The following is a 23,825-nucleotide window of genomic DNA, read 5'->3' on the forward strand; positions in this document are numbered from 1 at the left end:
TGGACAATGGGACACCATCACAGGGCTTCTTGTCTGCAAATCACATGATCAAATCTGCCTTTTAGAGAGAACAGTCTGGCAATGGCACAGAGAATGGATTGGAGAAAAGGCACTAGAGAAGAGAAACCAGGCAGGAGACCTTGTAGGGCGGGTCAGGGGTTGAAAGAAGCGAGGAGCAAGGGGAGCAAGGGACAGAGGGGAGTGTGGAGTTGAAGATGATAACGTCCTGAACAAGGGAGGTGTAATAAGAGATCATAAGAAGAGATAATGTTTACGGGCTCTGACTCTGGGCCAGGAATTATGCTTGTACTTGACAGGGATTATTTTATTGAATCTTGTTAGCAACCCAAGATTTTTAATTCTCGTTCTACAGATGAGGAAAGAGACATTGAGACATTAAGTAAATTGCCCAGGAAGGCATAGTAAATAAGAAAACTGGGATTCGAGTCCAGACAGTTTCACTCCAGAGCCTAAGTGCTTCATCACTGGACTAGCTCACATTTGAGGTAGAGATTGGAGAAGAGCCATTCAGAAAGAGAAACTGGCAGGACATGTTGAGAGATTGGCTGGAGGAGTAAGGAAGAGGGTAGAGCATAGAATGACTCTCGGGTTTCTTTCCTAAGGTCCACAGCTCCTGGGAGGCAAAGCCAGGATTTCAACCTAACGTTATGTTGGGTTGAAATAGCATTTCCTCTTTTCACAGCCCAGAACATTTCATCTGAGAGCTTGATGTCCTCAGGACAGAAGGGGTAAGGTAGAGATTGGTACTTTCCCCCAGATTTCACAATTCCTTTATTTAAACCATTATACCATGACTAGCTTTCCTTAAGATACTGAGGGTGTGTGTTTCTTATCAATTACAAAAAAATTGACAAGAAAAATGCATTTGTTGGGGCAGCATTAGAGAAGCTTTGCTTCTTTGGTGCCAACCAAAAGCAAAGGAAGATTCCAAGATTCATGCCTTTCCCAAGGCTCTTTCTCTATGCCAGGCTGGACACCAGGGGTTGGTGCTAGGTAACAGCCCTGGCTTGGGTGTCTCACAACCAAGGTGTGAAATGGACATACAGGCGGGCATTTGAAGGGCTACAGAAGGGGGCCGTTTGAAAGAAGAGGGAGTGTGCCCTCCGCTCACGAGGAGATGCTATGTCTGGATCTTGGCACTGGGCAGAAGCCAGGCCATGTGATCTTGGGCACATTCCTTAACTGAGCTTCCTTGTTGTCCTTGGAACAGTCATGTAATCAATCCCATGGTGATCTACTTTTTCTTCTCGTATAATCAAGGACCTGGAAAGCCGGATTGGGACGCAAGGTCTAGAGCCTTGGCTGTCCCCTGGAGTGGAACAGGTTAGGTATGCAGACTGCAGAGCTTGATCCTGAGGGTGAGAGCTGGTGTCTGAGGTGGACGTGAAAACAAAGGACAGGCAGAGTCTGACCCTGAATCCTATCTGAAAGGGGTGGGTAGAGAAGCAAGTCCAGGTGTGAGGCAAGAGGGCAGACTTGAGTCTGGTGACCATGGGTTGCAGTGGAGGGTGGGGCTAGGGCCAGGACCTAGAGACTGTCTTTGGGTATTCCTGGATCCTGGATGGGACACTCGCAATCACTACTCTGGTTTGTGGAGGGCTTTGTTCAGAGTACTGAGTGGTCCTGGTGCTATGAGGAGAATGAAGTGACATGATCCATGTGGAACACCTAGCAGCTGGGCCCACGGTTACCCCTCAGTGAAGGTTAATCACGAACTAGCTTTCCCTTTCCATCAGACTGCCATGTACCGGGTCCTGTGGTAGGCACGGAGAGGGATGAGGAAGATGCAGTTCCTGTCCTGCAGAAGCCCAGGCATCTGGAGATGCAGCTTCACAAATAACATGTCCCCATCAAAGGTTCTAAGTGACATAATGGGGCGTGGGGGGGGGGGCGTGGGAGGCAAGGTAAGAAGACAGGGTGAGAGGACAGTAACCCAACTCAAGAGTTCAGGAAGGCTCTCTGGAAGAAATAATGGCTAAGGTGGAGCTTGAAGGTTAAGAAACAGTTAATCAGGCAAATATTGGTGAGAAAAATATTCTGGGAAGAGGCGCAGCTTCAAAACTTCAACAGCAGCATGAAACACCATGGTGTACTCAGTAAAGTGGGGTGTGAGGAGAGGCCAGAGAGAAGGCTGGAGGGAAGCATGGCTGTGCTCAGTCTGGAGACTAAGGAACCTGGACTCCATCCTGAAGGTGATGGGAGGCTACTGAAAGGTTTCAGGCAAGAGAGTAACCTGGCCAGCTTTGTGCTTTAAATGGATCACTCAGGCTGATGGGGGAGAGTATATTGGAGAGGGCTAGCTAGAGGCCAGGTGAAATCTTCAGTTTGATGTTTCTGAGTCAAAGGTCGGTTATGATTTGGTAAAATTAATTAGAGAAGACTTGGGAATGAGAACAAAGGCTTTTGCGTCTAAAGCTAGTTGGGAACTGTTAACATCTGTACTCCTATATACAATGAGCTCAACCCCCATTCCATGTGCTGTAAAAGGTGATGTGAAGGGGCATAATGCCTTCAAGGGCTCTTCCAGCTTGAATGCTGCGGGACTCAATAATTCTATTTCTCTTCTTAGGGTATGAAATGGATGTTTATGCCAGTGACCCCTAACAGGACATACACTTTGGATTCTGCCTTCCTTGTGTCAGAGTGTGTTTGCCCTGAAAGTTTGCCATTACCTGTGTGCCTTACCTGTTCTTATGGAAGATGCTATATTTATCACATGGTTGGCTAGTGTCAGGATCTGTGCCAAGATCAGGGCTCATCCTGTGGCTAACATCAGGACTCAGTCTGTGACCATGATTGCTACTCCATCTATGGTTATAAGGCTGAGAAAATTGTCCAGTGGAGGTCTTTGAAATCAGGCCTCTGGGCTTATTACCACAGTGACTGCTCCACTTAGCTGACCTGCCAAACTGTGCTAAAGGGTTCTGGGCACATGTATTTGAGGACTTCTGGTCCTGGGTGCCCGATTCTATATACCTAGAAGCTGGAAGGAAAACACATACTCCGGATCCCCACAACCTTCACTGCTTCACTGTAAGACAGCACTGATTTGCTTATTGGAGTTGCCTGGTTCATGACTAAGAGCTCCTTGAGGGAGGGAGCTCCCCCCGACTCGTCAGTTTTCATGAATTTCTTATCCCTGTCCATTTTAATTGAGGAATGATCTTGTTGCAGGTACTGTGCTCAGTAGCAGAGATACAGATGTGAACTAGGTACACACAACCTCTGCCCTCATGCAGGTTCCTAACTCTCAAGTGATAAGAACATAGGTGCTATGATGGGAGAGAAGGAGTACAGGGTACTAATGGAACAGAGAGTGAGTGTCCTAACCAAGTGTGTGATCAGAGAAAGTCTTTTTGAGGAATTGATATTTAAGTTGAGACCTGAAAGATAACTAATAATTGACCAAATGAAGGATATCAGGGGAACAGCTTGTGTGAAGACCTGGAAGTAAAAGAAAGTTGGCTCAATAAAGGAACCACATGAAGGCTAGTTTGAGCCTCCTGTTGGATGTGTTCTATATCTTCACTGCAGTGGTGGTCACATGAATCTACACATGTGCTAAAATTGCATGGTACTGAATATCTAAATACACACACACACACACACACACACACACAGATGAGTACATGTAAAAGTGGTAAAATACGCATAAGGTGAATGGATTGTAGCAATGTCAATTCCGGGTGTGATATTGTACTATAGTATACAAGATGTCACCCTTGGGGGAAACTGGGTGAAGAGCTCATAAGATCTCTCTGAATTATTTTTTACAACTGTATATGAATCTGCAATGATCTCAAAATGAAAAGTTAAGAAGAAGAAGGAGGAGAACCAGGTGGCGACCAGTTTGGTTGCAGCAGAGAATAGAGGAATATATAGCCTAAGCTGTACCCAGAGAGTTGGTAGAGGACAGACTTACAGGATTAAAATCATGTGGGACTTTGTGTGGAGATAGATGAGAGGCCTTTGAAACGTTTTATTCAAGCCGTGGCAGGATCAGATTGGCATTTGGGCAAGATCACAATGGTTTGGAGAATGCACTGGGAAGGGGTAAGATTAAGAGCAGAAAAAAATTAAACTAGAATGTAGTGGATGAGAAAGGACATAGGAAGATTTGGGAGATATTTATGGGGTCAGAATCAATAGGATTTGATGATTGAGAGGTGAGAAGACAGGAGGAATCAAGAAGGACTCCAGTTTCTAACCTGGTTGTGGTGGATGATGGTCTTCCTTACTAAAATGCAGAACATCTGGGAAGAAGTGGGCTTGGGAGAAAGGTTTGCCGAGATGGCTTTGGAATATTTGAGATGCCATTCAGTTCTCCAAGGCTAGGTGGCTAGTAAGCAGCTGTATGCACACGTGTTGGGAGCTTAGGAGAGAAGTCTGCACTAAGTGTGTGAGCATACATAATAAGAAGGCCAGAATTCTGAGAGAGACTGACATCTAAGATGTGGGTCAAAGAGGAGGAGCCTACCATGATGACTGAGGATTATTAAAGAGGTAAGAAGGAAATCAAGACTACTGAAGTCAAAGGGAGAAAACATCTCTGGAAGAAGGCCAGGTTAACAGTGTGAACGCTGCTGAGACTAGATGAAGGAATGTGTCCTTGAACTCAGTAGGTCATTGGTAACTTTGGAGAGCTTCTAACCAGTAGAAGCAAAGGTCAGAATTGAGGAGTGAACAGGAGGTGAGTGAATGCTGATAATAAGTGTAAACTGCACTTTCTTTCAGAAAGTTCTGCTTGTAAAGAAAAGGAGAGAGGAAATAACCAAAGGTGAGGCAGAGATGAGTGAGGGCTCTGAGGTGGCTGTTGTCATGTTCTGAGGTTGGGACAGACTTGAGCATGTGTAAGCACATAGAGGAAGGGACCCTCCAAGAGGGAGGGGTTGAAGATCCAGGACAGAGCACAGGACCTGGCCTGGGGCAGGTGCTTGCTCCGTGAACACCAAGTATTTTCAGAAGCAACACTTTCTGAAGGGGGGAGAGTTTCTGTGGGTACAGGCCCTGGGTTCTGTCGCACCCCACTAACTATTCTAAAAATGTTGCTGTGCTTCCTCTTTCAGGAACAGCTGGGCCATTAAGAACTGCACAAAAACCACCTTTTCAAACTCCCTAGAGGAGGCTCAATTTCAGATCTAAGCCAAGGTGCTTCCTCTCTGAAGGGCCTGTGTGGCTGGATTGGCCTTCCCACAGCAGCTGCCCAACACTGACTCCCAGCAGGAGGGTAGAGCCCCCACGCAGCAGCAAATGGAAAAGTTTCCACTGCGGCTTCTTGCCCACCAGGCTCGGGGTACCCACCCACTCGGGGAATCACCATGTCTGGGCAGAAGGCATACTCTCTGACTCAGGACTTCTTATCCACTCTGAAAAGGCAATATGGCTGACTAGATAACTCAAGCAGTTTGAGAGGATGTGCCGAGAGACAATAATCTCATTACATCGAGTCCAGGCTCCCCCTTCAATCTCAGCCATTCCCCCCGACTAGCTGCCACTAGCTTGGGCAAGGTGCTTCACTTTCTTATTTATACAATGGATAGCAGTTCATGGGGGTGTTGTGAAGAAGAAAATGAGAGAACATAAATAAAAGAGGCAGGCATATGTTAGACTCTTAATAAATCCACTTTTTTTTTTTTTTTTTTTTTTTTGCCTGCTTGCCAGGAGCCAAAATTTCTTTTCTCTTAGCAAATGCCCAAGTCTTGAGTCTAAGGGCCAAGTCTAAAGAAAAGAGTGTCTCAGGAAGGAAGCACCTGACACGTCTGCACCTCAGGATGATACCATCTGTCCCTTGAGCAGGTTTTTGTTCTTTTGTTTTATGGATTCTACTGTAAAAGAGGTTTAGATTTCATACATGAGACAAAAATGCAGACTAAATGATAAGTCGAGGGTGGGGGAGAATTTGTGAGAGAAATGTTCTTCATGTTATAAAAAGGATTCTTTGCTTTATCACAAAGTTTCTTTAAATATGTGCTCCCCTGGTGCAATTAAGCATTTGTTTACAGATCATTAATTATCTGGCAGAGAGACTTGGCTGGAAGGAATATGGCCGAGAGACACAGCTGGAGAGTTGGGAGCTCGTGCCAAGTGAGAATCCATTAGAACCAGAGATAGTAAAGCTCAGAAATGATGGTGTAAATCAGAGACGAAAAGGAAGTCAACTTCCAAGAGTGGAGTATGCAGGCACCCTGAGACCTCTAGCTAGGCTGGACGGGCAGGTGGCGGGCCATTCACCAAATCAGGGCAGGCAGGAGAACAGGCAGGAAGAGATATGGGTAGGGAGAGAAAGCAGGGTCTCGTTCAATTTGGAACATTTTGTGTAAGAGGTGTCTGTGGGATATCAGGGTGGAGAAGAAAGTCTGGAAGGCAGATCAATATCAGCACAGAGCTCCCGCAGTGATGACATATTTGTAGTTTCCCCCAAATTCTAAAACCAGATCACACTTTTCTGCTTCTGCACACACTGGGCTCTCTAGCACAAATGGTGTCCCCTCTCCCTAACCCCGTACCTGCTGAGCTTCTGGCCATCCTTCAGGTACCAGCTCTCACTTTCCTTTCTGGGAAGTTTTCCCTGGCTTCCTCAAGCAGACACAGGCTGTCCATCTCCTGGACAAACTGCCTCCACTTACACAGACCTCCATTAACACTGAGCCTCACTGAATCTTCCTGGTTTGACCAAGATTCCATAATTGAATAAATGTACCAGGCTCAGCTCAATGAACTCAATCCATGTTATTCCACTTCTGTCATAATTATTGCATTTGTTCCCTTGCATATCTCCCCAAGTATATTGGTTTCCTAGGGCTGCTGGGGGAAAAAAAAAAAAAAGTACCACAAACTGGGTGGCTTAAAACAACAGAAACTTATTCCCTCACTCTTCTGAAGGCCAGAAGTCCAAAAGCGAGGTGTCAGCAGAGCCAGGCTCCCTCTTTCTTCGCTTCTTCCTAGCTTCTGGTGGTGGCCATCAGTCTTTGGCATGCCTTCGCTTACAGCTGCATCACTCCCATCTCTGCCTCTGCAGGCATGTGGCCTTATCCCTGTGCATCTCTGTCTTCACGGGACACTTTTATCTTCTTACAAGGTTATCAGTCATATTGGATTAGGGCCCACCCTAATGGTCTCATCTTAACTTGATTACCTCTACAGACACCCTATTTCCACAGATACTCTGGTTTTGGACTTTAACATAGCCTTTGGGAGGGATACAGTTCAACCCATAGCACCCATGAAAAAATTATTTCCTGCAGGGGAAGGACCATTTCTTGTTTGTCTTCATCCCAGCACTTGGCACAAGGTCTGGCACAGAGAAGGTGGCCCAGGAAATATTTTTTGAGTGAGTGACTATAAACCTGTGCTTTCCAAGTCAGATGTTCTTAATGCTTTGTATACACCAGTGCCCACTGTGTACAAAGATCTGGGTTAATGCTTTCTGTTTGCTCTCTCATTTAGTTGTACCAAATATCCTAGTCCTAGGGGTAAGTCGCCCAGCCTTACAGGTCAGGATACCAAACTTCAGAGAACTCAACGGACTTGCTCAGGTCTGTACAGCTAATGCACTGTGCAGCTGGGATTTGAACTCAGGTTTGTCTGATTTCAAAGCTCAGATCACTCTGCTACGTTCTGCTGCCTCTTCTTTCATCCTGGTTTCAGTTAAGCTTCTTTGGGAGTGAACACTGCCTCCGCTAGGCTGAGGGCAACCCCCTAAAACGGGTTGGGATCATGCTTTGGACAGTGTGTTAGAGAATCCACAGCAGCCCTTGGTGGGGGTGTGGGAATAGAATATGGTACAGAGGGGGCAGCATGGGAAGGGCAGCAGGACTGGAGAGACACTTCAGGGCAAGCTGACATGTAAAGGGAGAGAGTTGGGAGGTTTCCTCACCATGTCTTCCCCACCCAGGAGAGGCTTCTTCTTGAGGCAAAACCTTGAAAATGATGAATTATGTTTCTCTAGGACTAGGTAAGGGGATGCCATGGGCACAGATAAGATCACCTTCCACTTAAGCCTGTCCCCTGTAATCAAGAGAAAGCATGGGAATGTAGGGCAAAGGAAAGGCCCACCAGGACTTGGGTTCCAGGAATGAGTTGGTCAAAGACAATTCTTGGGCTTTGGGTACCCATTGTCCTTCTATCCTCAGTTTCATCATTTCTAGAATGAGAGCTTTGGGCTATAAGTTCTCTGAAGTCACTATTCTTGGTTTCCTGCTTCTATAGAATCTGTTTCCGTTTTATAACTCTATTTTAAGGTGTTTATTACATTGCCAAGAAAAGAAAAAAAAAAAAAAAAGAACCTTCAGGATGAAATTTCTCCATGCCAAGGAAAAAGATTTTTTTTTCTCTTCCCTTTTTTGCATGCAAAGCTCTGCTCTGTTTCTTCTGTGTCTGTCTTTTCGTTCTGATAACCCTCACAAGTTTTCTCAGTGGCAACAAGCGCTCTCTGGCATGGCCCTTCCTTTTCTTAATACCAAAGATTAAGTATTTGGTCAAAAAGTTAAGGCCATGCGGACAGAGCTTATCTGGCTCCTCTGCTGGCTCCTCCATTGTGTGCTTTTGCTGTGACCCATCCAAACAGAGAGATGGAAGAGAGAAGGGTGCAGAGGTCCAACTTTCTTAGCTAGGGGCAGTTTTGCAGCCTCTTTGCCAAGTGTAAGCACAATGATTTCATTTCCTACTCTGCTTTCTGCCTCTTGAAAGTGTGCAGCCCCTAAGTGAACATTTCCTGGCAGAGTCTTTTTTCCATGGACATTGAGCATCTCAAGTGGAAAAACGCACCTTGCTGTCTGTGCAGTTGAAGCCTGCCTCCACCTGGGGAGCGGTAAGAGTCGGAGGGATAGAGTTTTGAGCACTTCATCTTTAAAGGTCATAGCAGCAGAAATGGGTTGGCTTGGGAAAAAGAATGTTCCTCTTGCCAAGAGTCCGTGTCCCATCTGTCTCCTAAGCTGATGAGTCTGGCTGCCAGAGGACCAGAGTTCTTCCTCTGGTGACTTGGAGTTGTTGATGACTGTTTGCATATTCTAATGGAAAATTTGAATTTGTAATGTATATGTCTTGTTCCCTAAGGAACTAGGGAACAGGATTTACTCTACCCAAACCACAATTGGCGCCATCAGATGTATCAGCTAGCAGGAAGAGGGGTACAAACCCTCACATTCTGCATGGAGCTGGTGATGGGGATTGCCATACCTATTGAATGGCAAGTAGTATATCAGGGCCCAGGGACCACTGGAGGCAACATAGCAGAGTGAACTTCATACCAGGTTTGAATCCAGGGTGCGATTTGGGCCCTCACTTTTCCTTTCTGAACCTCAGTTGACGTGTCTGTAAAAAGAGGGTAAGAATTTTTTCCAAGGTTATTATGGGGATTGTAGGTGAAGCATGTAGCATTACTGGGGACAGAGTAGGGAGCTCAATACAGTTCAGTCCTGTTCTTTGCCTCTTCCTCTCTTTTACATATATTATCTCATTCACTCCTTTTAACAGTCCGAATAGGTAATTTAGTTTCCCATTTTATAGACAAAGCTCAGTCTGTCTGCTTCTCTACTGTATCCCAGGTATTTTTAAAGATTTTATTTATTTATTTGACAGAGAGAGACACAGCGAGAGAGGGAACACAAGCAGGGGGAGTGGGAGAGGGAGAAGCAGGCTTCCCGCTGAGCAGGGAGCCCGATGCGGGGCTCGATCCTAGGACCCTGGGATCATGACCTGAGCCGAAGGCAGACGCTTAATGACTGAGCCACCCATGCACCCCTACTGTATACCAAGTATTAAGCAAAGTTTCTGGTATATAAGTCTTCAACAAGTAGTTCATTAGTGAATGAATGAATGAATGAATGAATGAATGAATAAAGCGGTTTTACAGGAGTTAAGAATCTTGCCCAAATTTTCACAGCAAGTATCCCAGATGAGTTAAGACATAAGGCAGGGCATCACAGAAAAATTCATACAAGAAGACAAAAAAAGAACCCAGAAATGGGAACAGAAAGGCATAACATAATTCATCCTTTTTTATGATTGAGAACACTGCGTTTCACAATTCCAAAGTCGTGTTTTAAATATACAAAATCTGAACATAATTTTAAAAGCAGACAATAAAACCCCAAGCTCAGCTGAAGTCCCAAAACTTCATAAAAGTACAGATCTCACTAAGGTCCCAGCTTTGAAAGAAGGCATACTGCCCCAGTGTGGGCCAGGAAGGGATGGATGGTGGGTGGCATCTCTGCGGTAATACTGCCCAGTCTTCGAGGGGAGAGGGGGGTATGTTCCTTCATCCAAAAATAGCTGGCTTCTGGGGATCCATTCTCGTCATTACCCTGTGACCTCCTAAAAGGAAAAGTCAATAGAGACTGTCTCAGAAGAGGAGAATGAAAAGACAACTGATAGTTTGCGGAACCTACCATGGATGAGGCATTGTGCCTGCCCGGCACTTGACATGCGTAGGCTGTTAGAGCCTGTGACAGCCTCATACAACTCTGTTTGACAGTGGAAAACCCAGAGAGTCAGACATTTGCCTGAGGTCCCAAAGTACCTTGGCGATAGATTATTAATTGAACCCAAATCTGAGTTCCAACCCTGTGCACTTTTTACTTTTATTATTGCCTCCTCATTTCTTCTGGGCCATGTTACCTCTCCAGAATGGGTCCCAGAGCCAGGAGTGGAGCTCAGTGATCAGAAACCATCTGATGGCCCAGCAGTGTGGCAGGACATGTCAACAGGGTGGAGGTGGGGTCCTGGCGTGGCCTACTGTGCCTACCAGCTGAGTTAAATGTCTCCCTAACCAATTCATCTAGAGTCTCAAAAGCCTCTGTATGTCTTGCTCCTCTCCGTTCCATGTTTTAGAAAAAATGTCTCTCCCTTAATGGATTATCGTTTCTTCCTCTCTTCTTGCCGTTTTTTCCCCATGATAATAAGGGCATGCCTGATGGTAAAAAAGGTAGGATTTTGATATTCTGCACTCCAACTCACCTAACTCCAGCACAAAAGGAATATATGATAAAGAACTGTCAACAGAAAATGTGTTGTATATTGTATCCATAAGCCATTTTTCCATCATAATATAAAAGCTCAGAAGTCAATGACTTTTTTTTTTTTCTGGTTAGCATAGTAGGTGACCTTATTGTGCTACTAAGTAAAGAAACTGGTTTTGAGTAAATAAAGGAAAGCCTTCTTTATACCGTGGATTGAATCTAGTATACTCCCGCCCACAACAACATAGAATGAAAATATCAATGAAGTCCAGGGTCCTTTTTGAGATAGTGCCAGCCAGGGTCTCACCTGGACCAATCAAGGTGGTCTGGACATCCCTAGAAAACCATCAAGTGACCCTTTGAGTATGGATACTCCATCATCTATCTTCCCATGCTAGCTAGAAGGGCACAGATCACCCTCACTGAGGCAAGAGTCAGACTCAGGGGGAGCCAGAATTGGAGTGGAAGTCTGTGGTTGGGGCTCTAGAGTCAAGCAACCTGAGTCATAAAGCCTGGCTCCCCCATTTACTTCTGTGTGACCTTGGGCAAGTTACCTAACATCCTTATACTTCAGTTTCCCTAACTTTAAAAATGAGCCTATCTAATTGTACCTACTACCCAGGATTATTCTGAGGATTAAACGAGAAATGTATGTAAAGCTTGGCATGAGGGAAGCATTCCACAAAGGTTCACTGCTGTAATTCCTATTTTTATTCTTACTCCAAACAACAGCAGGGTAAGAATGGGTTTGGGCAAGGTGACACTTCTTCAGCCAGAGATATCTCTGACCAGAGCTCTTTGATCCTCTTTTCTCCTGGCTCAGAGGAGCCTCCACCTAGACCATGAAGTAACAGGGGATTCCCAGGAGGTTCAAACTCCTTCAAACATAGTGTAGGAATCTGCTTGAACAGTTAGAAAACTCAGAATACTTGAGAAATTCAGGGTCTCTGGAGTGAGGAGGCCATGATTTAAGAAGCCCCAGACATTGTAATCAAATTATCAGTATTCACAGATGATTTTGTGAATAATCATTAGCTACTCAAGTTAGGGATGCTTGGAATGATAGTTGGACTTTCCCATAAGGCCCCGTTCTCAGATTTCTAAGTGGAGATTCAAGCCTCTCGGAAAAGGGGATTAAGCTCCACAGGCACTTTAGCTCCTGTTACCTCAGGAAACTCTGAGGCAAGGCCTACATCAAAATGTGCCCTGAAACCCAAGCTTTGCATGAAGAAACTGAGGTTCAAGCCTTCTCCAAGTGACTGTAAACAACTTCTATCACCTCTTTAAGACTTAGTTTCCTCCTCAGAAAAACAGAGATAATAATATTATCAACCTTATGGGTCATTTTGAAAAGATGAAAGGAGTTAAAATGCAAAGCAACCAGGACAGCGCCTATCATGGAAATCAATAGATGTTAGTTCCATTTTCATTCCTTTCCTCTGATTTTATACCGAATTCATGGTCTGGTTAGGAGACATTCTTAAGAAAAAGTGTTGTTCATGATTTGCTGTGTGCTTTGGAGATGAGTTAACTTTCTAAAACAATGTTCTCTTTTATGCTTCTGACCAGAATGGCAGCCCAGGGTTACCAAACAGAAGCCTAAGAGTGAATGACAATGTGGGCTACACTCTGACCCCATGAGGACCTCTGAAGGGCAGACATTCTGAGCCATGGGGGGCTCAAGATGAACAGAGATGGTAACCAGGGAACTAGCATACGGTCTTTGAAGGAAGGTTGCCCCATTTCCTCCCAAATAATGTTGGAATCATCAGAAGACTAGGATGCAGCAGTGATCACCCTGAGTAGGGGGTTAGACAGTCAGTGACTTCAGCCAACAGCGGGGTATGAAGGAAGTCTAGCCTTGTAGGATAAAGCAGAATCACCATCTTGTTTCCAAGGAGGCACATGGACTGTGCCAGTGAGGTTCCCGATACCATTATATTAGTATTGCTATTAGCCTGTGTCAAGTGTGTGTGATTGTCAACTTGACCATTTTTTCACTAGGTGCATTTTTCTGTAATTATTCCCATTTTGTTTTCTCTTTATATTTAGAGACAACCTCTTGAAAATGTCAGCCTATCTAGTGGCACTAAAAGAAAACTACAAAAGGCACTTTTATGGTTTTTTGGACCACACTTGGGAGCCACACATGGCAGGGGCCCAGAAACAGAGACACACTCACAGAGGAAAGGTGAGATTCAGAAGGACAGAATAAAGCCCTTGGGAACACGTCTCCTTCCTCACCTTTGGCGGCTTTCCTCTCCTCCAGGGTCTATGTTTCAGACTTGCACTTATGCACCAAGTATTTGTTTAGGGTCTCCCATGGGCCAGGCTAGGTGCTAGGATACAACAGTGAAAAAAACAGATCGTGTCTCTTCTCTAGCGGAGCTTTTGGTCTACTGGCAGAGACGGACAATAATAGAATAAATATATATTGCATACTACAGTAAACCCCACAAAGAAAAATACAAGGGGCTGTGAAAATAGGTAAAAGGGACCTGAGCTAGTCTGTGGAGGGCGATGGGAGGAACAAGTCAGGGAGGACTTTCCTGGGGAAGTGACATTTCAGCTGAAAAATAACAGAATGAGTTAATCTGATAAGCAAAACCAGAGGCAGCTTCTAAAACTAATGGGCCCCTAACTGAAACCCATCGAGGCAAGTTGCATCCTTCCAAGGTAAGCCAACTTTTTTGTTTCTTTTTCAAAACCAATTCAAATATTGTTCCCTTGTGACAATCTCTTCTATTCATAAACTTCTTTTGGTCTCTGACCGTTGGGAATCTGTTTGCTTAGTGCTGCTTATGTGGAGTATATACTCCTGGAGTAAAATGCCAGGATTCAGGTCATCTGTGTGACCAGCTCCTGTGTGTGACCCACATGAGGTCATAAGATAGCTGAGATCTAAGTGGTTGAACTTGACCATTAGCTGCTAGATCTGAACATCAAGCCAAGATGCAAACTCACAAGGCTTTCAATTGCTATAAATGCTTCCGCATTTTACATTTTATATAACGCACACACATTTTTATTTATTCTAAGAAAATACTTCACAAAGTCAGTTTGAAAGTATGCGTGGCTCCAAACACAATCTCTTGGAAGTGTGTGCTGCAAATGTGGGAAAGGCCCCGAGCCTCGGAGACTCGAACGTGTGAGATCGGAGCTTCTGTGGTGGCCGACCGTGCCGACAGGCTCTGGTGGAAAGGGCACTCACTGGGTAATTACCAGCATTGTTCAACTCATTATATTCAATCTGATACAGGAAATGTTCATTGGGCACCTGACTCTCAGCACAGGGATAAAAGCTCTGATAATAAATATAGTAACACTCATGACAATAAGAGCAACTATCATTTATTGAACACTCAGTATGTGTTGGGCACTGTGCCAAGCATTTTACATAGACATTTACATCTACATATCTCATTTAATCCTCATAACAACCCTATGAAGCAGTATTAATATTCTCTTGGAAAAAATGAGGCTTGGAGAGATTCAGAAACGTGTCCATGACCACACACAGTGAGGATAGGCCTTACTTATTGGCCAGGATTTGGATCTAGGGCCTAAGACTATAATACCCTGCCTTGTTTTCACATTGGTATGTCATTTTTCAGATGAAGAAATTACTGTTCCTCAGAGAGGTTGCATACATATTTCAGAGCCCTGGACATTTTCCCTGAAAATAAGATCTACCACTTGAGCAATTCCTATGTGACTGGCATGTCACCTTAAAATTTTCCAACTCAGAAGTACTCAACCTTGTCTGATGTTAGAATAATCTGGGAATTAAAAAAAAAAAAATCTGAGCCTCATGGAGGTGAACTGTCTTGCCCAAAGTCACAGCAAAGATGGGGCAAAGTCAGGATTTAACCCCCAGGCCGATTCCAAAGCCCATACTCCTTCGGCCCTCCAAGAGGTCACCTACATGGCAAATTGGCATTCCTTCTAACTGTAGGCAGTGTTCATTGGCTTTTGAGTTTGTCCTCAGCAGCAACTCCTCTCTTTCCTTCCTTCCCCCTCTGTACTGCCACTCTCTTCCCTGGCCCCAAACCCACAACCAGATCCAGCCAGACTTCACGATCAGGAGTTCACGTGGACGCACTGGCTTGATACCCCTGCTTTGGGGTGACATTCCCCAATTCAAGACAGTGCCCACCATGGGCCTCCCAGCACGTCCAGAGCCTCCTGGATACCTATCCACTTCTTTGAGTCTACCTGAGAAGACAGTGGCCCTGAGATCACAGCCCAGCAAGTTACTTTTCTGGGGGGCAGGAGTGGGAATTGTAAAGCGGAGACTTTAAAAGTCAAATTAAATATCCCAGGAAAATAGAAAAAGCAAAATCATGAAAAAAAATGTGGTCAATCATTAGTGGAGAGGTTGAAAAGACACGCTCCAATGGCTTTTAAAATTCACAGAACCCAGGTCTCCTTAAAATAGTTTTGCAAAGTACACTGAGAATTCCATGCAGTAATATGAAACATAAGGCCTGCTGCTGCCACTGAACATGCTTCAGCTGGCTAAACTGAAGGAGCTTGACATTAACCCAAGACTCTGCAAAATGCAACAGGAAGGCACAACGGAGACGCGGTTGCAAAGCTGCCCCAGATGTGTACATCTTCTGCTCCTTTAAAATGACTTGGACGAAAGGCAAAGTACATTTGGCCCCAGGATGAGGGAGTTGGGGAGGGGCAGGCCCGGGACATCCAGCCTCATCAGAGGCCTCCCACTCCCCAGTATTGCCTCCCTTCCAGTCTTTCCCCCACACTGCTTCCAGAGCAAACTGTCTCTAATGCAAACGGGACTGCCAGTCTCCAGGGCTGCCAGAGCCAAACTGCTTTGCTCTAAGTCTCCGTTTTCCCAACTCTGTCATGGGGTTAATCATACCCACTTCAAGGGTTTGGCATGAAATTAATTGAGACGTATACATGGTGCTTGGCATGCACGGGTTATAGTAACCTTCGGAGGAAAAGTAGATATCACAATTATCATCACTGAAACCAGGTCATATGAGGAGAGATGGGTGAAGGAAGTGAAGATGTCTGAGCAGAAGATAGATAAGATCCTAAGGAGACAGGATCCCAAGTTTCCCATATTTGAAGAGCTGACATGTATGTAGTATGACAGCTACAAGGTGAAAGGTTCTGCCTCCGTGTAAGTAAGAAGGACCTTTCTCTTAGTCAGTAGTGTCCAAAAGTTAAGGGGTGGAGGTAAACTCCCTGACATTAGAATTGTGTAAGAGGCATCTGGATGGCCATTAGAGATAGGGATATTGAAGAGGGAATTCAGCCGCGATTTAGCTGAAGCATTTTAACCACCTCTTTAAGTTTGAAATCTGTACTTTTGAACTGTCTTTGCTTGCAACGAATCAGCTTGCTAAGCAACGAATCAGCACCGTCTTGGGTTTCTGGTATGTGTAAAGCCCCAGGCTACCGCCTCTAAGTCAAAGAGGTAGTTTGACTCCATTTTCATTAGGGCAGAAGAAGTACCTAGTAGGTTCTCCATGGAGCTGGTTTAAAGACTGTGCGGGTCACATGGGAAGCAGAAACACAGGGTCTTTCTGTTGCCTTCAGGCTGTCCAGCGGTGTCTCTGTGAGCACCCCGTACCTGTGGTTCTTCTCTAGAATCTGTGCACCTACATGCAAAATGTATTTGAGTCTGTGTTTACTCTGCTGGCACCCATGTCAGTTGGTTCTTTTCTTCATGCTGGGTTCTTGGGACATGGAACTACCTCCTTATGAGAATTATTTACATTGACTTGGTTGGGGAATTTGTTTGAACTGAGGGTACAGTGATATTTAATAACATTCACAAATCTGTCGCACAAGGAGCGGAACCAGTGCCTGCCCTTTGGTCACTGGGAATGAGACAGAGCGGGATTTGGCTACAACTCGGGGAAAGAGGGGCAGATTTTCAGAAAAGATGTGCAGGAGGTCTGCTATTCATGCTCTCTTGGTCTTTCTTTAACACGATTGTTTTATAAGCATTTAAATATGCTAGGAACCTGTGATGCTGAGGTCACTCAGCATTTTTGTCCCTTCTCAAGGAGCTCATTCTAATGAGGGAAGATAAAAGGTACTGGCACAAAATAGGAGACAGAGACCACCTGTGCTTGAGGAGTGCAGGTGGTTGGGAAAGGCTTCACAAAGGAGGTGACATTGGAGCTGGTCTTCAGGGGAAGTTGATGTCAGCATGCACTCTGGGAGGAAGAACTTCCCAGAAAGACGGCAGAAGCATAAAGGCTTGGGATCTGATAAAGCATGCTACCTTGGGAAATGTCAAATAGTTTAATGTGTCTGGCATGTACTACGTCCAGGAAGGTGGTAAGAAAGATGAGACTGATGGTGTACTCGCGGGTCACCTTCATTTAGATGGTGGAGGACGTTGGCCATGGTACTACTTGAAATCATTTCGCAAACACAGTTTGGAGCTTCATGGAATTTCATTAAATATGGCCAACTCTGCATGATCCATCTTGTGAATTATCAGAAGTCTTGCTACACATTACTTCCCCTTGACCACCATAGGAATGTATTCTTAAGATAAAAACTCATTTAAGATCAGTCCAAAGAAATCATAATCATGAAGGTAAATCTTCTGGAACAACTCAGTGTGGCACCTCTTTTTTTCCACAAGTGTGTGGGGCAACACCAGACCAACAACTGCATCAGGAAACTCGTGGTCATATCTGGCTACAACCACATATATATCACTGGCTTATGGGAACTTAATCTGACCTGTGCATTTGGATCGGGGAGATGTGTGTTAATGGGGTTCGCCTGTATAACATTATCCCCAAATCACAATGAAATAATTTGCGGGTTTTGGTTTATTGACTTCCTCATTAGTGTAGCTGATCTGAAATGCGAGTAGAGTGCTTTTTAAAAAATAGTATGTAAGACTTTCTGATCATAAAGTAATACCTGCTTATTGTGGAAAATAGTTAAATATAAACATATGACTGTAAAACACAAAGGAAAACAAAATCACTCACCACTACTATGAAACAACATTTTGGTGCATTTATTTTGTTTTTTCTTACAGCTTGAGTTCATTTAAATGAATTTTTTTTCTTAAATATAACATTTAATTAAGTCTGCCACCTCCAACAAGCATTCCTCTATGAGAACACTTTTCTCACTATAACATAATTACTCACTCACACATTTTTAATCCTCCTGGATGGGACCATAAGGGTCTCGAGGCCAGGGAAGGTGTTACTCATTTAGTAACCTAATTTGGCATAGGTATCCAAAACCGAGACTCAATTTCTGATAACATTATCTAACACTGCAAGGAATCTAGGTGTTTTGTCCGTTCTGTTCATCCCTCTGCAACTAGCGCCTAGCCAGAGTGTGGCATATAGTGGTTACCCAGACTATGTTCAGTTGCTTGAATACAAGACTGAATTACTGGACAGCTGGATGAATGCGGATTTCTATTTATTATTCTTCTTCACCCAAAATTTGAGTCCCTACCAAGTGCCAGGCCCGGGGCTGAGAATTGGGGATATAAGTAGCCATACTTGATATAAAAGCCCACCCCCTCGGGGGCATCAGTGTGGGAGTGCTGGCCCCCACTGATGCGGGATGTGGCTCCTGTCAGCCCCTTTTTAGTTGTTCGTGGCTTGTCTGGGGGCACCCAAGCCCCTCCAGGCTCTCTTCTGCCTATGATACTGGGGACAGAGCAAAGACTGGTATTCCACGGAGTCCCATTCCTGAACTCAAGGTGCTCCAAAATGCCCAGCTAGTCCTGGGGTTGCCTCCCTTAGAGCACCCCTTCACTCCCTGCTTCGTTCCAACTGGTCCCAGCTCAAAGAAAGGCATGCGATGGAGAGGTGCTTCAGTGGAGGAAGACTACAGGGCAGAGGGGCGTCCCCCTGCTCCCTCCGCTGAAAGCTGCCCTCGACTAACCCTCCACCCACATCCCCACACCCCCACCCCCAGCCAGCTGGTCCGACTGGAAATCCCAGATAAGCCCCAGTTCTGGTCAGAACTAGTTTGGCAGCTCTGGGGGAACGTTTCTGGCTGACTGACCCCCCCCTTAGCAGGAGCTGGTAGTTTTGCAAAAAAAAAAAAAAAAAGATACGCGAACTAAGGGAGCTAAGAGGAGTGGCTACAATTATTTGAAACACTCCAAAATTCTGCTCGCTTGCAAGTGCAAGTTTACACTTAGGGATCCCAACAAGATTGCCCTCCGCCCCGCCCCCGCCCCCCCCCCAGGCCCTGCGTTCTTTCTCTCACACTCTTCTCTCCTTTGCAATGCAGTTTTGTTGCGATTCAGTTTGTTTTGCAGCGCGATTGTTGAAGCAGTATAATACTACCCGCACGCAGAGCGACTTTTAGTCAATGCATTTTTCCTTCTACCGCAACGCTATTGTTATTATTATTATTGCAATTCAATCTCGCTGCCCTTTTCCTCTCCCTACGCGAATCCCGCTCCGGCTGTGATTGCTCGGGTCTGACTTTGCGAGTGGCGGTGCGCTTCCAAACCCCCTCACCCGCCCCCCGCCCCCTTCCGCCCCCCCTTCTTTTCCGCGCCCAGGCGAGAGCAGCCGATTGGCAGAGCGGTGCTTTCAGGAACAATAACAGTGGGGGGAGCCCGGGTCCCGGGGAGCCACCCCCGCCCCCCGGCCCGGCCGCGCGGCTCGCGCCCCCCGCCGGGTCCCCACCTCCGCGCCCGCCCCGCGGGCTGACCGGCCCGACCGGGGCCCGCCCCCGGCGCCCACCATGTACGCCTTTGTGCGGTTCCTGGAGGACAACGTCTGCTACGCGCTGCCAGTGTCGTGCGTGCGCGACTTCAGCCCCCGCTCGCGGCTGGATTTTGACAACCAGAAGGTGTACGCCGTGTACCGGGGCCCGGAGGAGCTGGGCGCCGGGCCCGAGAGCCCCCCGCGCGCCCCCCGCGACTGGGGCGCGCTGCTGCTCCACAAGGCCCAGATCCTGGCGCTGGCAGGTGAGCGAGCGGGCCGGGAGGGACAGCGGGACCCCGCGCGGGGGCAGGGACCCAGGGCGGAGGGGGCCGGGGGGAGCCTCTGCTCGCTCCGGCCTCCTCCTCCCGCCCCCTAGGCTTTTCTTGTGGGGATGGGGTGTCTCGAAAAGGCCAGACCAGTTAAAAACACCGGATGGTCCCCTTTGTCTTCGCCGTCTCCCCGACACTCCCGCGCTGTCAGTCTGTCTCCATCGCTCTTTATCTGTCTGTCGTCCTCTTTCTGTTTCTGTCTGTTCTCCTGGCCCCGTCACTTTTCTTTTCTCGCCCCTCCTTTGCACTCTTATTTCTCTGTCTCTCACCTCCTCGTTGGTCCTTACCCTCTCTGCACCTTCTGTCTCCTTAAGTTTCTCTGTCTCTCTTCCTTTAAGGCCCTTGGTGCCTCCTGGACCTGAGGAGGTGGGGTAGATATTGTCAGACTCTTCGAGGTGTGAGTCCCTCTTTACAGAAGGAAGCCCTGACATCCCTGTCCCATCCGGGTCATCACTGGACAGGATGAGGAGGCCTTGATCACTGGGTGCCACTCTCTTGCCCCTTCCTGGCGAGGTGGCAGAGGTAAAGAGGTAGTGGCACTCAGCATCCCTCAGCCTCCACACCCCTTTTGAATCTCCCAGAAGGCTCTCTGAGTGAGAGCTGAGGGCAAGGAAAGAGTTTCTGGTCAGGATAAGAGCAGACCTCCCGTTCCTGCTTTCTCAGGGCCCTGACACATAGGCGAGGCAGGTGGTCTCATACCCATTTTGTCAGATGAGGACACTGAGGTTCAGCTGATAATAGGACAAGAAACCAGTCCTTCAGCCTCCTACGCCAAGTTCTTTCTGCTACACTGAGGCACCCTTTCCTTTGTAAAGAGAAGCCAGTGGACCCTCTTTCCCAGCTAGTAGTAGGAGACTTGGGTACAGACGTGAGAGGAAGGAGAAAGTATCACTTCCGTTTTGGGGAGCAGCCTTTGAGCTGCTGCTGAGGGGTGGGGGTACCCCAGAATGGGCAGAGACAGCCAGCCTGCTCTCTGCTTGGAAGGGAAGACCAGGGTTAGGAGCTGAATGAAGATGGTGTAGTTTTAAGACGTTTCCCAATTTTTCCAGCTTCCTTTGCTTTCTCACGTTTAGCCTGAAAGATGAAGCCAGCATGTTATCGTATTTCAATGTGGCAGATAGAGAAACTGGCTTGAAACCGAGAAGTGACCTGCCTAGGATCCCGTGGCAAATGAGCAGTGGTTAGAGCTCTGACCCATGACTGTAGTTCCTTTCCAGCACCTCCTGTGGCCTCTGGAAAATGGGTTTGCACTTGAGGAGTGGAAGAAGAACTAAAAACCCACCGGCACCGCAGGTTCTTTTTGTCAGACTGCATCCTCACCACCCCTCTGACAAGCCCTAGGGTACGGTGGTGTAGACCCATTCACAATACCTGGTGACAGCTGGGTCCAGAAGAACAGAAGGAGGAGAAGTATGCAGACAAGGGAAACCCATGTAGCTGATTAGGTTTTATTTTGTTTGTTTGCTTGCTTTTAATTACCTGAGGGAAGGGACTAGGTGATTATTCCCCAAGAGTATAGGCCTGAGGAAGTCGTAACTAGGTTGTAACCTCAGCTTCGCTTGGGCTAGAAGAAAAGTGTGCTTCTTGATGATTGTGTTATACTCCTAGATCTGGAAGGGCCTCAGGAGAGGGGAAGCCATGTATGTCAGAAGGAGTCAGTGGTATGTATGTGACTTGGTGTGTAATGACTGTTTTCCTCTCTTGGAGATTGTTCATTCATCCATTTATTCATTCAGCAAACATAAACACTGCTTGGCTCTTCAAGCACCGCAGAGAGGCTGTGAGGCGGAGGCAGCCCTCGCTGACTCTGAATTTAAAAATCGATGAAAGTCCTCATAAGTAAGACATGGAGTTCTTGGTCTGAGAACCACGGATCCTGAATCTATAGACTAGTCATCCTACGAGTTGGAATGTTGATAAATCTCCGTGGTTATTAAAAACAACAACACAAAAAGATCTAGGCAACATCTGGAAATTGGCAGAGCAGATCCAGAGAAGAGCCATGGCGCCAGTTTGAGCGAAGTGAGTTGAAAAACGCTCTCCCCCACCTCTTCACTTCTTTTTTGGGAGGAGACAGGGAAAAAAAAGAAAAAAACAACAAAACCCAACTTGAGGTTGGCTAGACCACATTTCAAATTCCAATCAGCTGGTTAATTTTTAAATTGGAGCTGCAGCTCTGGCTGGAAGGGCCAGGGTGGGTTTCGGGATTCATTTACCCGGAGAGAACTCTCCTGTGTGGCTTGAAACTCCGTCTTGACTTGAATGTGGCGGCACTGAGAATCGCTCTCAGTGACTTCCTCTTAAAGAGCTAGTCTTCTGACATCTCCCAGCTATAAATACCCCTGTGTTGTGGCACCAAATGGGAGGAGGTGAGCTCTCCAGGGGGAGGCAGAGATGGCTTTGTGTTTATGAATTAGCCACGAGTAGTTGCTCCCTCTCTGGCACCAACAGCATGGGTTCAAGGGGCAGTTTTCGGGCTACTTCCTGGCTGTGGGTGAGAAGTGTGTTACTTTACTGAGTATTTGCCCAGGCCCACCCAGAGCTGTCTTCAAGTGTACCTCTTCTTGAATCCAGGAAATGTCAAAGCCAGCTGCTGTGGGACGTTGCATTTTTCCAGCCTTTGGTGGCTTATGCCATGGTTTCATGTGTGTCAGACCCTATGGTATCACCCTCCTCTCAACAAATGGCGATTTCAGTCCAAGGGAAAAAGAAACAAACCCACCTTTATTGATAGGTTTGCTATGTGCCTGTGCATTGTCCCTGCTAGTCCTCCCTGAGACTCTCTTGGTAGAGATCGCTGTTGATATTATTTCCGTTTTATAGATGAGGACACTGAGGCTCAGAGTCTGGCCTGTGGCAGAGCTAGCCTCGGAACACAGGCCCTACTTGGCACTCTCCTTTGTAAAGTAGCTGATTTTCCCATCAGCCACAAGGCATGCATGCAAGGAGTGAAAGCAAATGGGAGAAATGACCATGAAGCTTGGAGCTCAAGGCAAGTTTTCAAGCCAGTGGACAGTTTTCATTTCTGAGTTTTCAAGCCCGTTCTGCTCTTCCTTTTCCTGTCTTACCAGCATCCCTGCTACAGAGCACACACGCCTTGCCCTCTCTGCCTTCAGTTGTCACTTTACTGAGGAAATCTTCAAGGAGCTCCCATCCTCCATAGAGGAACCACATAGCTCAAGACTTGGTTTACCTTCGGTCTCTCTTTGCTCATTCTCCTTTATTTGCCAAACAGGATCTGAAAATGAGAGCCACCCATGTGGAGAGCTCACTGTTATCTCACTGCAGTCCGGCCTGCTACTGGGGCTCTTGGTATTGAATCTGGTGGTTTCTACGGGGCAAACACTGGCTCTCTAGGCTCAGAGTCTTACAATACCATGTCATTCTATCCAAGCATCTGTGCTATGTTATTATTATTTGGGTGTGCTAAATTCCTTTTGTTGTCAAATGCCCCCTTACAACTTCCTGTATGCCAGGCCCGGTGCTGTTGTAAGCGAAGGCCCCAGTACACCAGGACTTCGGGGGTACTGGCTTTGAAATGACAGCACGACCCAGGGCGGACGAGTTTACTTTTCAGGCCCTGCAAAGTATAGGTTTTTGTCAGGGGCAGAGTGATGAAGAAGAAAGGGGCATCATCCTCAGGGAATATGTCGTCTTAGACTAGAGTCCTAAGTCTGGAGGTAGAAACCGGCCACTGGTGGGGGAGGGGCATAGGTGGGGGCAGAGAAGGGGCCGATTCTAGGTGGCCTGTGCAGATTCTCTGCTAAGTCTTTTCTTTTCCAGCACCACTAGTACTGCCTGCATTCGGGCCTGTAGCAGCTGCTGTC

General features: G+C 46.5%; 2 protein-coding genes across 2 annotated transcripts in view; both read left to right on the forward strand.

Moving 5' to 3' along the window:
* The window catches only part of AGBL4 (AGBL carboxypeptidase 4), a 1,510,278-nt gene that overhangs the window by 1,255,970 nt on the left and 230,483 nt on the right, over positions 1-23,825 (forward strand). The window lies entirely within an intron of this gene.
* The window catches only part of BEND5 (BEN domain containing 5), a 47,225-nt gene continuing 42,945 nt past the window's right edge, over positions 19,546-23,825 (forward strand). The window contains exon 1 of the mRNA XM_028106770.2: positions 19,546-19,932. Within this exon, the coding sequence (XP_027962571.1) occupies positions 19,707-19,932 (226 nt within the window). The 5' untranslated portion in view covers positions 19,546-19,706. The remainder of the gene's footprint in view (positions 19,933-23,825) is intronic.

This window comes from Eumetopias jubatus, unplaced genomic scaffold (genome assembly GCF_037043125.1).
Source record: "Eumetopias jubatus isolate StellerSeaLion01/CBP00866 unplaced genomic scaffold, mEumJub1_p1.0 scaffold_4, whole genome shotgun sequence".
Lineage (NCBI taxonomy): Eukaryota > Metazoa > Chordata > Mammalia > Carnivora > Otariidae > Eumetopias > Eumetopias jubatus.